Below are 13,642 nucleotides of genomic sequence, written 5' to 3' on the forward strand. Positions count from 1 at the left end.
AATTCTAGCTTTATCTCTGCTCTTATTTGCTACTTAACCTTAGTGTATGGCTTCCTAGTAAACTAAAATTCCCTCTTCTTAATTTATCTCCTTCACGAGAGAAATTAACATGCATTTAAGTTTCTTATTCTCCTGTTTTTCTAATTGGCATTAAGAGAATTATTCATCCGAATATTTAAGAATGACATAAGAAATTGTAATAAATTTTAGTCATTGAAATAATTGCTAGAAAATTATTCTTTTTTAATATATATTATTTGTCTCATTGTGAAGAAGAGGTATATACACCACTAATATTTGATAGGCCAGAAAAAACAGGTGTGTGTGAACTATTGCATGGCCATGACTTACTCTTATGCTCTTGGTCAACTGGATTTTGCAATAATCCACTATCACACGTGGCAACTCTGTATTGCTTTACGAGAGGAAATCAACATTGAGTTAGATTTTCTAGACATAATAATGTATCTAAATATATCTACTCATGTTGTTGAACTTTGACAAATGGACAAGAATGCAAACGTTAAACAAATTGTTATCTTCCAATGAGAAAACAGATAATGATATTCTAAGATAATGACTTAAGTGTTTTGGAGTCATTTAAATACATTTGGTGCAAGACCATGAAACTCAAGCCAAAAATCAAGTATTCTTTGTGTAGTATAGCTTCATTCAAGAGTTTTTTCATTTTACTTCTACAACAATGACTGCCTCTACAATGGCTCTCTCTTCCCCTTCTTTTGCTGGAAATGCAGTGAAACTCTCACCATCTTCCTCTGAGATCACTGGAAATGGAAAAGCTATAATGAGAAAGACTGTTACCAAGGCGAAGCCAGTCTCTTCTGGTAGCCCATGGTATGGTCCTGATCGTGTCAAGTACTTGGGCCCATTCTCTGGTGAAGCACCAAGTTACTTGACTGGTGAGTTCCCTGGTGATTATGGGTGGGACACTGCTGGACTTTCAGCTGATCCAGAAACTTTTGCTAAGAACCGTGAGCTAGAGGTGATTCACTGTAGATGGGCTATGCTTGGAGCTCTCGGTTGTGTCTTCCCCGAACTCTTGGCTCGTAATGGTGTCAAGTTCGGTGAAGCTGTCTGGTTCAAGGCTGGATCTCAAATTTTCAGCGAGGGTGGACTTGACTACTTGGGCAACCCAAGTTTGGTCCATGCACAAAGCATCTTGGCCATTTGGGCTTGCCAAGTTGTGTTGATGGGAGCTATTGAGGGTTACCGTGTTGCTGGTGGACCTCTTGGTGAGGTTACCGACCCACTCTACCCCGGTGGTAGCTTTGACCCATTAGGTCTTGCTGATGACCCAGAGGCTTTTGCTGAGCTCAAGGTAAAGGAGATTAAAAACGGTAGGCTTGCTATGTTCTCCATGTTCGGATTCTTCGTTCAAGCTATTGTCACTGGAAAAGGTCCATTAGATAACCTTGTTGATCACCTTGCTGACCCCGTTAACAACAACGCCTGGGCCTATGCCACAAACTTTGTCCCCGGAAAGTAAAGTTCTTAAAAGAAGAGTCTCTTTTAGTATCAGATTGTCTGATGTCCTTGTGAAACTGATGTAAATTACTGGAGATTATATAAGAATTTTGTTCAATTGGTTAGTTCTCAGTTACATTTTCTGTGCTATCCATAAATTAAGTACAAGTTAACAATGGGGTACATAGGGAACACTTCTTACATACAACTATGTTCTTGCCTCATCCTTTCCCCAAATTAAGGTTTAAAGAAACAACTGCCCAACAATATTATCATCATCACTGATATAGTAGTTGTGTCAATTTTGGTTCATATTTTAGCAGACCAAAAAGAGCTGAAATATGGAAGATTTGGTTGTGGTCCATTACAAACGTTATCTTAGTTGCATGACTCTTTTTCACAAAAGATCAGGAAAAAATAACACAAAATCAGCAAATAAAATATAAAAGAGATATTAATAGGATATTTTATTCAAATTGTAACCGGTCATAAATCATTTCCTCCTAAAGCCTCTTGGAAGAATGTGTCAAAATGTTCCAATTTCTAACTTGGAGAAGTGAGACCATGCATTTTTGTACCTTCAAGTATACAATCTTCGTTTCTGGCCGTTTTCTTTTTATTACTGTTGTACTTATGTTTTACTAAGCTGAGGGTCTATTGGAAATAGCCTCTCTATCTCCACGAGGCAGGGGTAAGGTCTACGTACACATTACCCTCCCTAAACCCCACTATGTGAGATTACACTGGGTATGTTGTTGTTGTTGTAAGTATACAATCATCACAAAATGACTTGAAACTTTAAATAACTAAATAGACTATAAGGTGGTCACTTGAGCATAGTGTGTTCTTGGAAATCAAACAAATCAGACGAGAGTTCGGCATGCTTCCCTTTATAGGAGCTGCCATTTATCAAAATTGTGGTTCAAACATGAGAGATTGGGAAATCACTATTTGTCAGATGCAACAATATACCCAGTGTAATCCACAAGTGAGGTATGGGGAGGATAGTGTGTATGCAGACTTTGTCAAAGGCTGTAACGTAATCTCAAAAACAGTAAATAATGTTTTTGATGGTATCAGAGCAGTTCACAAACCTAACAGCCAGAACAAAATTATAGCTGGTGGAATCTCTTAATCCTTTATTGAGTAATTATCCGGGCAACAAAGACAACTTCTGCAAACTGTACAATTTAGCGCATGAAAGAGCGAACGTCTAGCAAAAAGAAATGGTTCACCTTCTTGAGGTAGCTCAAAATAGTCTGTCTCATACTCTAGGACCAGCCGACCAGCTAGCAATAAAGCAAATTGCTGGTAAAAATGGGTTAGTGTATGTCGATTTAATTGCTGGTAAATGCTCAAGCATTTCCCAAAAACAGTTGGAGGATTGCTCGTTCATCTTATTTACCAAATCAGTTAACCAAGCAGCTTTCATCTTGAATGACTTTCAGCCATTTTATCTTCCTCTATATCTTTGCTGACATGTCCACTGGTTGGCCTACACATATACATGTAAAACGTCAAGCCAAGAATTTGTGTAACATGAAACGCAAAACAAATATTTTGTTCTATTCATTCAAGGACAATCATTGTTAATCAATCATCCAAATGGACACATAATGATCATAGCTAAAACAATATTACTCAAAAAAATTGGCAGACCCTTACCCATTACAAAAACGCAGAGAACGATGGTGAGGCAAATTCAGAAGAACAAGCGAAACAAATATCCAAATAGATTTTCTCATAATGAGAGTCAACCAAGATTATGTACTTTTTCAATGCTAAAGTGAATGTCTGCTTTGATTTTTTGAGAGAACCCGAGCATGCAAACCAAAACCATAAGGCAACAGGCAGAGTAGCTCAAAACCTTTATAAACCCTTTTGAAAGCTCTTACACAACCCATGTGGGAAAACCATCTAATTCAAGCAATGTTACCTGATTTGGGGTTACAAGTCAACTTTAATACGGAACATTGAGCGTGAGAATCAGCTTGCCTGCTTGCCAAAAGGTGGCTTTGATACCATGTGAGAAAATATGATAATCCAACTCAATACCTTAAAGCAATGAATGGAGTAGCACAAAACATTTACAAACCACATTGAAGGCCCTTACATGATACATAACCCATATGGGACAACTAACTAACTCAACATGCATAAACACAATACCAAGAGAAGAGATGGACCCAGGATTTTAAAGCGATGGGGACACCACCAACTTTTTCTAACATAAACATGTCAACAGGTTTATGTTCAACCGAAAAATAAGCTGGATACTAAACTAAAATGGTAGCATATAGAAACTAAAAAATATAGAAAGAGTTGGTGAAGTAGGGATTGAACCTAGGTCAAAGGCTGAGTAAGGAAATTTGAGCAAGCCAGAGCTCAAAGGCCACAAGCCTTTGGACATTGTTTAAAATAAAATCAACAGTGGAAGAAATCAACAGTTATTAGTTACAGTTGACCCCAAAAGTGACGGGATACTAACCTTGACTACTCGTGTGCAACGACAACTACTACACCTCAAGTCCAAGCAAGTTGGGCTAAAACCAGTCTTGGACAGTGTACTTGGCTACTACTCCTGTGTAATTTTTTATTTTTTTTGAAAACCGTGGTGCCCCCCGGCCAGCTTGCCCGCACCTCGACTAATTCCCAAGATACCTGCCACCTCCCACCAGCAACAGTTATTAGGAAACTCTGTCCACCAAGGCTAGAGCAGGTGGAAGAAATCACCTAGTGTTTTTGCCTCCGACTGGGTTTGAACAACAGTGGAAGAAATCAACAGTGGAAGAAATCAACAGTTATTAGTTACAGTTGACCCCAAAAGTGACGGGATACTAACCTTGACTACTCGTGTGCAACGACAACTACTACACCTCAAGTCCAAGCAAGTTGGGCTAAAACCAGTCTTGGACAGTGTACTTGGCTACTACTCCTGTGTAATTTTTTATTTTTTTTGAAAACCGTGGTGCCCCCCGGCCAGCTTGCCCGCACCTCGACTAATTCCCAAGATACCTGCCACCTCCCACCAGCAACAGTTATTAGGAAACTCTGTCCACCAAGGCTAGAGCAGGTGGAAGAAATCACCTAGTGTTTTTGCCTCCGACTGGGTTTGAACCTGAGACCTCATGGTTCTTACCCACTTCATTGACCACTAGGCCAGACTTGGACAGTGATTTGACTATTGCCCTCTTTTAGAATATCTAGGCAGCCAGTGCACCTCAGCCAGGCTGCTTTCTGCTGTGTTGATGGCCCACTAAGTAAGCAACATACAAAACCACATCCTGGAGGTATAAGGGTCTTCTGAACATGACAAACTTTAGTTCTACAAATTTTTGTGCCTTTTTCCTGTTTCTTGTTTCTTATGTTCTACTTTATTTGGATAAAGTTCAACATGAATGAAGATTTTACGTGCTTGAGTGTGCAAAGAGAGAGCTATTGCCATCACTTCTCGAGTTTCAGTGGGTCTTCTACACCTTATAATTGGTCAAAAATCACATAATATATTTAATTCATGAGAAGCAAGATAAGAAGTACACATTAATAATAGTTATACGTAAGTAATAACTCTCATGGCCTTCAATTGGGCAGATGCATGCTAATATAACAAGAAATCGCGTGGCATATGTTCATGCAGAACACACAAAGTTAGGAAAGTGAACGGGGAGTTGAACTATCTCTTGTACCATTTAGCTATTGAGTATGGAAATAGCACTTACAGTCCACTGAATATTTTAATGGTGTCATAGAACAACCACTGCAAGGTCACCACTGGTCCAACTAGCATTATCCTAATCGGAAGACTTCTCGTAAACAAATTAAGAAACCCAATTTTCTTCACAGCCTGAAAGGTAAAAAGGGTAAATTAGAAATGCAGCAAGCATGAGAAGCATTTATTTATTTTTGGGTGTGGGAAAACATTAAGAGATTTTACCAGCTTTACGCTACTGGCCTTCTTGTTGTTAAGAGAAGCCACGATGTTGTCAGCAGGGTTCGAAATAATACTACCAATAGATCCAGCGGCATATCCAGCTAAACAAGTTACGCCAAGCTGCTGAGCTCTTGAACACTGTTCCTTCCTTTTCTGGATTATATTTCGATAAAGAAAATTCACTGTATGCTCAAAGGTTGAGAACATAACTATTGAGACTGCAGACAAAATAACCAGAATAAAATGAATAACCAACAATTTCTTTGATGAAGTAAAAATGAATAACCAACATTATATCCTTATCAAGGGGAAAGAAACAGTATAACCAACTTTAATTGTATTGGTCATACCCCTAAACCAATACAGCTAATAGTCATCAATTTCTTTTATCACTGCTAAATTAGACCAAGATTAGACATGACATATGGTAAAGCCAATTTTCTACTTTAAACTTTAACATCTATTCCAAAAAATGATCTAGTATAGCTTTGCTATGCATTTCAGCTAGATTTCAACTTCAGACAGGTGACATAAGTCCTGTGGGGTGTGATTGGTATCACATGCTGCATATTGGTTATCTATGTGTACACAATTTCATTGGATATACATATAAAAATTTGCGAATAGAGTTTCAAAGACTGAGAGGTACATGGTAGATTACGACCCAGTAGAGGAATAAGCCCTCTGTATAACCTGAAATTAGAAAGTCAAATTGTAGTGACTGTCAGTACGAAAAAATATTACATCAAAAGGGGAAAAGAAGTCCATGGTTAGGTTTGTACCCATGGATGCCTTCTGATGCATATATTCTCGGGAATCCGTCAGTGAGGCCTTTGGCGAAATGAGGCTGAGCTTGCACGCGAACTTTAATGGCCTCAAATGGGCAGAGAGCCACATTAGCAATTACTTCAGCTGATGCGCTGCTGACGAAAAATACCAAACTCTTGTTCTGATCCACCCGTAAATTTGAGTAAACTTTCTTAAAATATTCATACAGACCAAATCTACAAGCACCCTGAACACCATAGCCAAAAAACTTCCCCGTCCATCCTCGCCAAAAGGCCGATGGACCTTGTTCTCTCAACAAAGTCGTAAAGCACGTGGAAATGCTACTATACTTGATAGGGTGCACCTACAAGTTACAAACAATAGTTCATACTAAAGATCATAATGAAAGAGCAAGTATACCAACGGAAATGGGGTTGACGGGTATACCAGTCAATCCATCAACTATGCATCAATTTTGAATTAGTTTGGGTCGACTATATAAATCCTCTGTACCCATTCCGCTCAACTCAGGTGTCATTCAAATGCTAAATAATTCACCTTCTAAGAGTAGTTATACAATTTAAGAATCTACATTCACGAGCATTAACTAACTGTTCCTTTTTATGACGGTGGGTCAGCCTAGGCGCACCTCACCTCGACTAGTCTACCAGATACTTACTACCTCCTACCAGCATGGGCACCGGTAACTCTGTCTATCAAAGCTTAGGCAGATGGGAAGAAATCACCTAGTGTTTTTTTTCCTTCGCTCGGATTTGAACCTAAAACCTTATGGTTCTCCTCACTTCATTGACAACTAGGCTACATACTTAGGTGCGAGCATTAAAAAACTGTTTATTTTACCGTTTTTCATATAAGAGACCAGAAATGCAGCACAACATATAGTTTTGACCCAAATTATGGCAAAAAGACAACTCAAAAAAGAGCAACTATAACAACCGAAAGGGGATTGACGGGCATAACAATCAATCAATCAACTAAGTATCAATTTCAAATTCGTTGGTTCCAGCTATATAAATCCTCTGTATCCATTCCGCTCTATTCAAGTATCATCCCTATGCCAAATAATTGACTTTTTAAGGGTGTTTAGACAACCTAAAATTCTACATTCAGCAGTATTAACTAATTATTTACATTAGTGTGTTGCATAAAAGAAATCAGAAATACAACAAAGGGCAGCCCGTTGCACTGAGCTCCCGCTATGTGTGGAGTCCGGGGAAGAGCCGGACCACAAGCTTCTATTATACACAGTCTTATCCTGCATTTCTGCAAGAGATGTTTTCATGGCTCGAACCATGACCTCCCGGTCACATGGGAGCAACTTTACCTGTTACGATCATAAATACAACATTACTAGTACTTATTTTGACCAAGATTCTTACAAAAAAGTAAAACCCCAACAATTTTTTTTACCTGCATATTAACTTTGAGAACATCAAGAGGGGTGATAGCAAGATGAGTAGTGCCAGCACTAAGCATACCTCCAATTGTACAAATTCCATAATACCCTGGTGTGAATTCTTCACATACTTTTCCTCCTATTAAACTACTGCTACTCATATTTAAATATAAACTGTTTTGAGGTTCTACAGAAAAACCCCCACTTTGTTTTTTTCTTCTTAAACCCATATATTTGCAGCCAAAGTTTCGATTTTTCTACTGTATGTGATGGATCTTTCAACAGGATTTTGTGCAAGATTTAAGGTAACAGTGAGAACGACGTCGTAGTATATGGTTCCTTTATTAGCTCTTAATATCTTTGTATTTATAGAACTGTTTTACTTTTCTCTTGGAACATTTTTAAGAAAAGCTATTTTAAAAAAGAATCTTAATTGAGTACTGTCTAGGCATTTTCTTTTGGGACAAATGAAAAATGTAAAATACATTAAATAATCAATTTTTTCTAAAAATTGACCAAAAGTAGATTTTTATTTATATTGAATAATGTATTTTGATATATTTAAATTATTCGTAATTTGATACTTAAAAGTACTTTTTGAAAAGATTGACCAAACACAATGAGCTTGCAAAAAATACTATTCAAATGAATTGGCAAAATATAAATTGCTATTTTGCAAAAACACTTTTCAAAATCAGTATTTTTTGACAACTTAGCCAAACGGGTTTAAAGTATGTGGATTAAGTCTACGATTAATGCTGGTCATTAAGTTATACGAACAAAAAGATACTAGAAAATATGAACCTACGAGTTAGAATTTTGGGAATTAAATGCTTTTTAATAAATTCATAATTTTGAGAATTAAACACCATTCGGTACTCGGAAATAATTAAGGAGACATCCTTTTGATATGGAGCACTTTACATCCCTTAGTGAGTTTATCGAACGCAAATTTAGATTAATCAAGTCGATAAACTTTCAATAATGGACGATAAAATTATTTTAAAAAATATGAAAAAGAGAGAGAATATATTCTAGTAGAATCTTACGTTTTCTTTATTAAAATGGAGAATGAAAAAGAAGAAAGGTACAGGTGCACTTTTATTCACCATCGCATAGGAATTAGAGGAACAAACTGGTATGCTCAAGAATCATTTTTGGTAGTTCTATGTGGCAATTAAATTGAAAAATAAAGATTGATTTTTTAATTTTTCTTTACTCTCACGGGTCTAAAAAAAAGTGCATTCCGCTCTTCGTCACGTCAACATCTAGAGGGTTAAGACTTAAGTTTATCAAACTGTTAAGTTTAAGATGGTAATTAGAACAAAAAATAATTCAAGTGTGATCGCGTTGTTACATTATCTTTTTCTCTAATGTTGCCCTTTATTATTATTAATTAATCCTATTTTATCATTTACTCTATCTTTTTATATAATAATTCTACCTTGTACCATACTTTTTCTATGTAATGCAATATGATATGATATAATGCAATATGATGTGATATAATATTTATCCAAATATTATATTCATCAAACGATACAGTACAATATAATGCAATATGATATGATACATTATGAAACGATATATAACGACCATCCAAAAAGCTGTTAATAATGTTGTGTTTCTCTAAAAAAACCAAGAAACTTGTGATCTGAAATCAACTGTCACTTATTTTTTCTTGCCAAAGTGGGACAAAATGCTTCTTCTGTCTGTTGAATTTTCAAACCACAATAGAAAAGTATGAACAAAAACCTTTGCCTTGTAAACTAATAACAAAACCAGTATTAACATCTTCACCAAGCTTAGAAACACCATCTGTGGATAATTGAGGGACCATATTCATCATACACGCCTTTTGCTAAACACATCTGCATATGCAACATATGGATCTTAGTGCTAAACCAATTATTTGAGACTTAGACGTAATTGATTTGATTTATTGATCAGTCAAATAAAAAGGCGAGGAGAAACTAACTTGTTTGAAAGTACTGAGGGAAGCTAGAATTGATCCTCCTATCCAGCTGTTGTACTTCCTCTCAGGTGGTGCAATCACCTTGATCTTCGTGTTGCTCGGAGCAAGAGCAGCTATTTCCTTGCTCGTACATTCTGCTATGCCAGGAAACATAGTCGAGCCACCACTAAGCACAATGTTTGTGAATAAATTTTTCCTAATATCAACATCGCATCTCATGATTGAGTTGTAGATTTTTTCATGAATTCCTGTCGTGTCCTTTCCAACCAATGATGGTCGAAAGAGGACTTCAGGACACCGAAACCTTTCAGAACCATGAGCTAAGACATCAGGGCAACATGACCCCTCGGAACCAAGAGCGAAGAATTGTTCATCAGGAAGCACATAGCCTTTTGCAGATGATGAGCTATCCTTTTGCCTTCTCAATCTCATGTTCAAAATCCAGTAAAACATATGTAATCATCTCCTTTAATTGACGAACAATTTCCAAAGCACCTGCACAGGTAAATCGGTAGCCACTCTCCTCGAGAATCTTCATAAGATATTCTGAAAGATCACGGCCACCAAGATCTAATCGCGAGATAGCATGAGGAAGCGCATGTCCCTCATAAATAGGGACAGCGTGGCTCACAGTAGAACCAGAATCAAGCACAATACCTTGTCGAAGAACAACAAACGAATTAATGACCGATTAAAACAGTAAAAAACTAGCATATGCTGGTATTCTTCTGCTGCTTACCAGTTGTATAACCGCTAGCAAACAGAGGAAGAATGGCCTGGATTGCAACATACATGGCTGGCACATTGAATGATTCAAATATGAATTGAGTCATTTTCTCTCGATTCGCCTTGGGTTTAAATGGTGCATCAGTCAGAAGAACGGGATGCTCCTCGGGAGCAACAGCGAGCTCATTGTAAAATGTATGTTGCCAGATTTGGTCCATATCATCCCAGTCTCTTATGCTTCAATTGGATATCTGAGAGAACAAAAACCTCTTTTATACCGAGCTTCCTCACCAACATAGGCAAATTTTTGTCCCATTCCAACCATGACGCCATTGTGACGAGGACGAGCAACTATACTTGGAAAAACAGCCCTAGGAGAATCATCTCCAGCAAAACCAACCTAAAGAAATAAACGACGCAGTTATTATTCATTAGTAGGTCACATTAGGAGCAATGTAATTAGAGGTGTATCTAGTTTTTTAACGCAACATATTCTGCAAAACCAGTGCCCCTAAAGACTTTTAGTGTTTATGGTACCAAGTTATTTAAATAAACCATTTTCAAACCGAAGTTACGAGGTCTGGTGACCCCTCAATGTTATACATAGGTCTACCTCTTAACGTAGTTAACACTATACGAGCTACAATTATAAGCATTTTTTCTAACTAACCTTGCTCGTTACACTTCCGTTGTCAGTGACAAGTGGTTGGATATCGTTCCCATGATCAGCCATCTTGTAAGTACTTCAAATAATATTTTGCAAGTATAATTTAAGGTGAGAAATCACTAGTACAACTACAGAGTCAAAGTGAAAATTGTTCACAAAATCAGCTCAGTCTGTGAGAAATTTCTTCCTTTATCTTTCATATTTCTAGTAGCAATCACCAGCTATTAACTTGAACCTCTCGTTTATCGATTAAAATCAGAAAAAACAAGTAGGGGATTCAAGCAATTTGAAGGCATCTCACTCATGTTAAAAGCTCAACACATGGATTTTCCTAAATCCTAATTCTCCTTCCTGCCAATGAAAAGAAGAGCAAAATGCCGAAAATTAGCATGTAATAGTAATTCAACAACGAAATGATACTAGTGCACTTTTCACCATGATACAGTTAGCTGCACATATACTCTAAATCTGAAGAAAATTACAACAACAATAACAAATTCAATATAATCCCACATAGTGGGGTTTGGGGAGGTTATTGTGTACGCATCCTTACCCCTATCTTGTTGAGATAGAGATGTTGTTTCCAATAGACCCTCGACTCAGGGAAGCATAAGCAGCATAAATAACATAGTAAGATGACCAACTTGAAAGAAACAACAGGTAGTCATAGAAATCTAATACGAAAGTACCTAGTAATACTATCGACACGAATAAGGAGAATTTAAAGAAAACTCACATTCATAAGAATGGTTGCTTAAGAATCACTAAACTTAAGAAAACATGAAGAGCAAAGAGGTGCAGACAAGCAAAGTGCTATGTATGGTAATACAACAACAGTAACAAACCCATTGTAGTTCCACAAGTAGAATCTGGGAAGATAATGTGTACGCAGACCTTACCCCTAACTTGTGAAGGTAAAGAGACTGTTCCCGATAGATATTCAGCTCAAGAAAAAAAAAAGCGGCAACAGAAATGAGAAGATAATATGAAAAATAATTTACAACAACAAACTCAATGTAATTCCACAAGTAGGTTCTGGGAAGAGTAGTATGTACGTGGACCTTACCCTTAACTTGTGAAGGCAAATAAGTTGTTTCTGATATAACCAAAAAACATTTAAAAAAATAAATAAATAAAAAGCGGCCAACAAAAATGAGAAGGTAATATGAAAAATAATTTGCGTTCTAGAAAATGACATTGTATAGCCGCTGTAAAAATAATAGCCAAAAAAATATATAAACTTTTTGTATTTTTTTGTATATATATACATTTTGTATGTTATATACAAATTTTCTACACTTTTTCGGCTACCAGATGTAAATAGTTTCTGGCACTAGCTCACTTTTACCTTCTATATAGAACCAAATGTCACACACCAAACATATAAAAGAACTAAATCAAGAAAAGCCAAATGAATGGCATAAAGCAACAGTAATCTTAAAGAATATGAAAACTCTACTGATGCCATTTGATACTGTTTCAGTTTTAGTTGGAATATCTCATTGTTTTGCGATGACTTTTCTCTATTTAAACACAAATAAGCACAAGGAAACAATTTTCATGATCAACAAGGTATAGATAATTTCGTTCGACCAACAAATGTTCAAACAAATTTTGTTCATAACCAAAGGAAATCATCCTAGCAAAAACTGAATAAAAAATCAGGATTAGTAATAAAAAAAATTGCTGCAACAAACAAGTCCCAGGCGCATAGCCAATCAACTGAATACAAATGAAACAAAGACAAATACCTTGATAAGAGAGGGAGTAGATATTGGATACCAAATAATTATTTAAAAAAATAAATAAATAAAAAGAAACAGAGACAAACCAAACACAGAACTGAGGAAAACACCGAATTCGATCGATCAGCAAATAGAATTGAAGCTTATCTTGATGAAATCGAATTAAGAGAAACAGAGACTTTTTCTGGTAAACGAAAATTTAAATTAAAAAAAAAACGTTTGCATATATCTAGGATTTACACAGAATGAACTATTCTCCATATAGATAGATTTACATAGTTTTTTTTTTTTTATAAATATACATACTATTGACGCATGTAGATAACTGTAAATGCACATAAAACGGATATTTTGAATCATATCATTATTGTTCTTGGACCAATTCTTTGTTTCCTTTTGGGCCTTTCGTTTCCCTTTTGAAATTGGGAAATATACGCCCACTATAACACCACCATAACGCCATATATGTATGGGTCGAAATCGGACCACACGAGGATCGGCGCAAAAAGGAATGGCGAGGGGTCGACTAAGCCGTGGTGGTATTCATAAGGCACCATAACGACAAGTATCTCGGCTACGGCCGAGGTCGAACCATCAGAAAGCCTGTATGGCGAAGCGCCTGTCGAGGCATTCACGGGGGACGACCTAAAGTACAATCGACAGATTAGAGTATTCTAGCTAAGTACCGTTGTATAAATGGGAATACATACTGTATATATACTAGGTAAGAGGACAAGAGAAGGGGGCTTTTTTTTTTTGCCTCCTCTAAAAACACAGAAGAACAGGAGAGGGTTTCTGAAGAAAAACAAGAGAAGGTTTAGATCTTGTCTGCTGATCTTTGTAATCATCCTTATGGAATCAATAATAATAGATCTCGTAGCTGTCAATGTCGTTCCTTCTCTTTCTTCTTTACTCTTACATTACGGAA

The 13,642-nt window shown here is 36.7% G+C and overlaps 2 protein-coding genes and 1 pseudogene across 3 annotated transcripts; 1 reads left to right on the top strand and 2 right to left on the bottom strand.

The window, feature by feature from the left end:
• Window positions 1-620: 620 nt before the first annotated feature.
• Window positions 621-1,603, top strand: LOC107807254 (chlorophyll a-b binding protein 7, chloroplastic). Its single transcript, XM_016631601.2, has one exon. It carries the CDS (start codon window positions 704-706, stop codon window positions 1,505-1,507), a length of 804 nt encoding a protein of 267 aa, XP_016487087.1. The 5' UTR covers window positions 621-703; the 3' UTR covers window positions 1,508-1,603.
• Window positions 633-7,920, bottom strand: LOC107807253 (mitochondrial phosphate carrier protein 1, mitochondrial). Of its 2 annotated transcripts, XM_075241542.1 has the most exons (7): window positions 7,616-7,920; window positions 7,337-7,529; window positions 6,199-6,548; window positions 6,066-6,109; window positions 5,420-5,634; window positions 5,205-5,329; window positions 633-2,980 (listed from the first exon to the last, which is right to left on the bottom strand). In XM_075241542.1, exons 2-7 carry the CDS (start codon window positions 7,349-7,351, stop codon window positions 2,914-2,916), a joined length of 816 nt encoding a protein of 271 aa, XP_075097643.1. In that variant the 5' UTR covers window positions 7,352-7,529; window positions 7,616-7,920; the 3' UTR covers window positions 633-2,913. The 2 variants fall into 2 exon arrangements, with proteins under 2 accessions (XP_075097643.1, XP_016487086.1); XM_016631600.2 differs by lacking the exon at window positions 7,337-7,529.
• Window positions 7,921-9,193: 1,273 nt separating this feature from the next.
• LOC107807252 (actin-7-like) lies at window positions 9,194-11,167 on the bottom strand (annotated as a pseudogene).
• Between the last annotated feature and the right edge of the window lie 2,475 nt (window positions 11,168-13,642).

The sequence above is a fragment of the Nicotiana tabacum genome, chromosome 21 (genome assembly GCF_000715075.1).
Source record: "Nicotiana tabacum cultivar K326 chromosome 21, ASM71507v2, whole genome shotgun sequence".
Lineage (NCBI taxonomy): Eukaryota > Viridiplantae > Streptophyta > Magnoliopsida > Solanales > Solanaceae > Nicotiana > Nicotiana tabacum.

What these genes read in the sequence shown, in the direction of transcription:
- LOC107807254 (XM_016631601.2), top strand. Translation starts at nt 704, where the DNA reads ATGACTGCCTCTACAATGGCTCTCTCTTCCCCTTCTTTTGCTGGAAAT.
- LOC107807253 (XM_016631600.2), bottom strand. Translation starts at nt 7,831, where the DNA reads ATGGGTTTAAGAAGAAAAAAACAAAGTGGGGGTTTTTCTGTAGAACCT. An exon ending in GCATCAGAAGGCATCCATGG is followed by an intron (nt 6,110 to 6,198) that starts GTACAAACCTAA and finishes TTCTAATTTCAG; the next exon opens with GTTATACAGAGGGCTTATTC. An exon ending in ACTGGGTCGTAATCTACCAT is followed by an intron (nt 5,635 to 6,065) that starts GTACCTCTCAGT and finishes TTTTGTCTGCAG; the next exon opens with TCTCAATAGTTATGTTCTCA.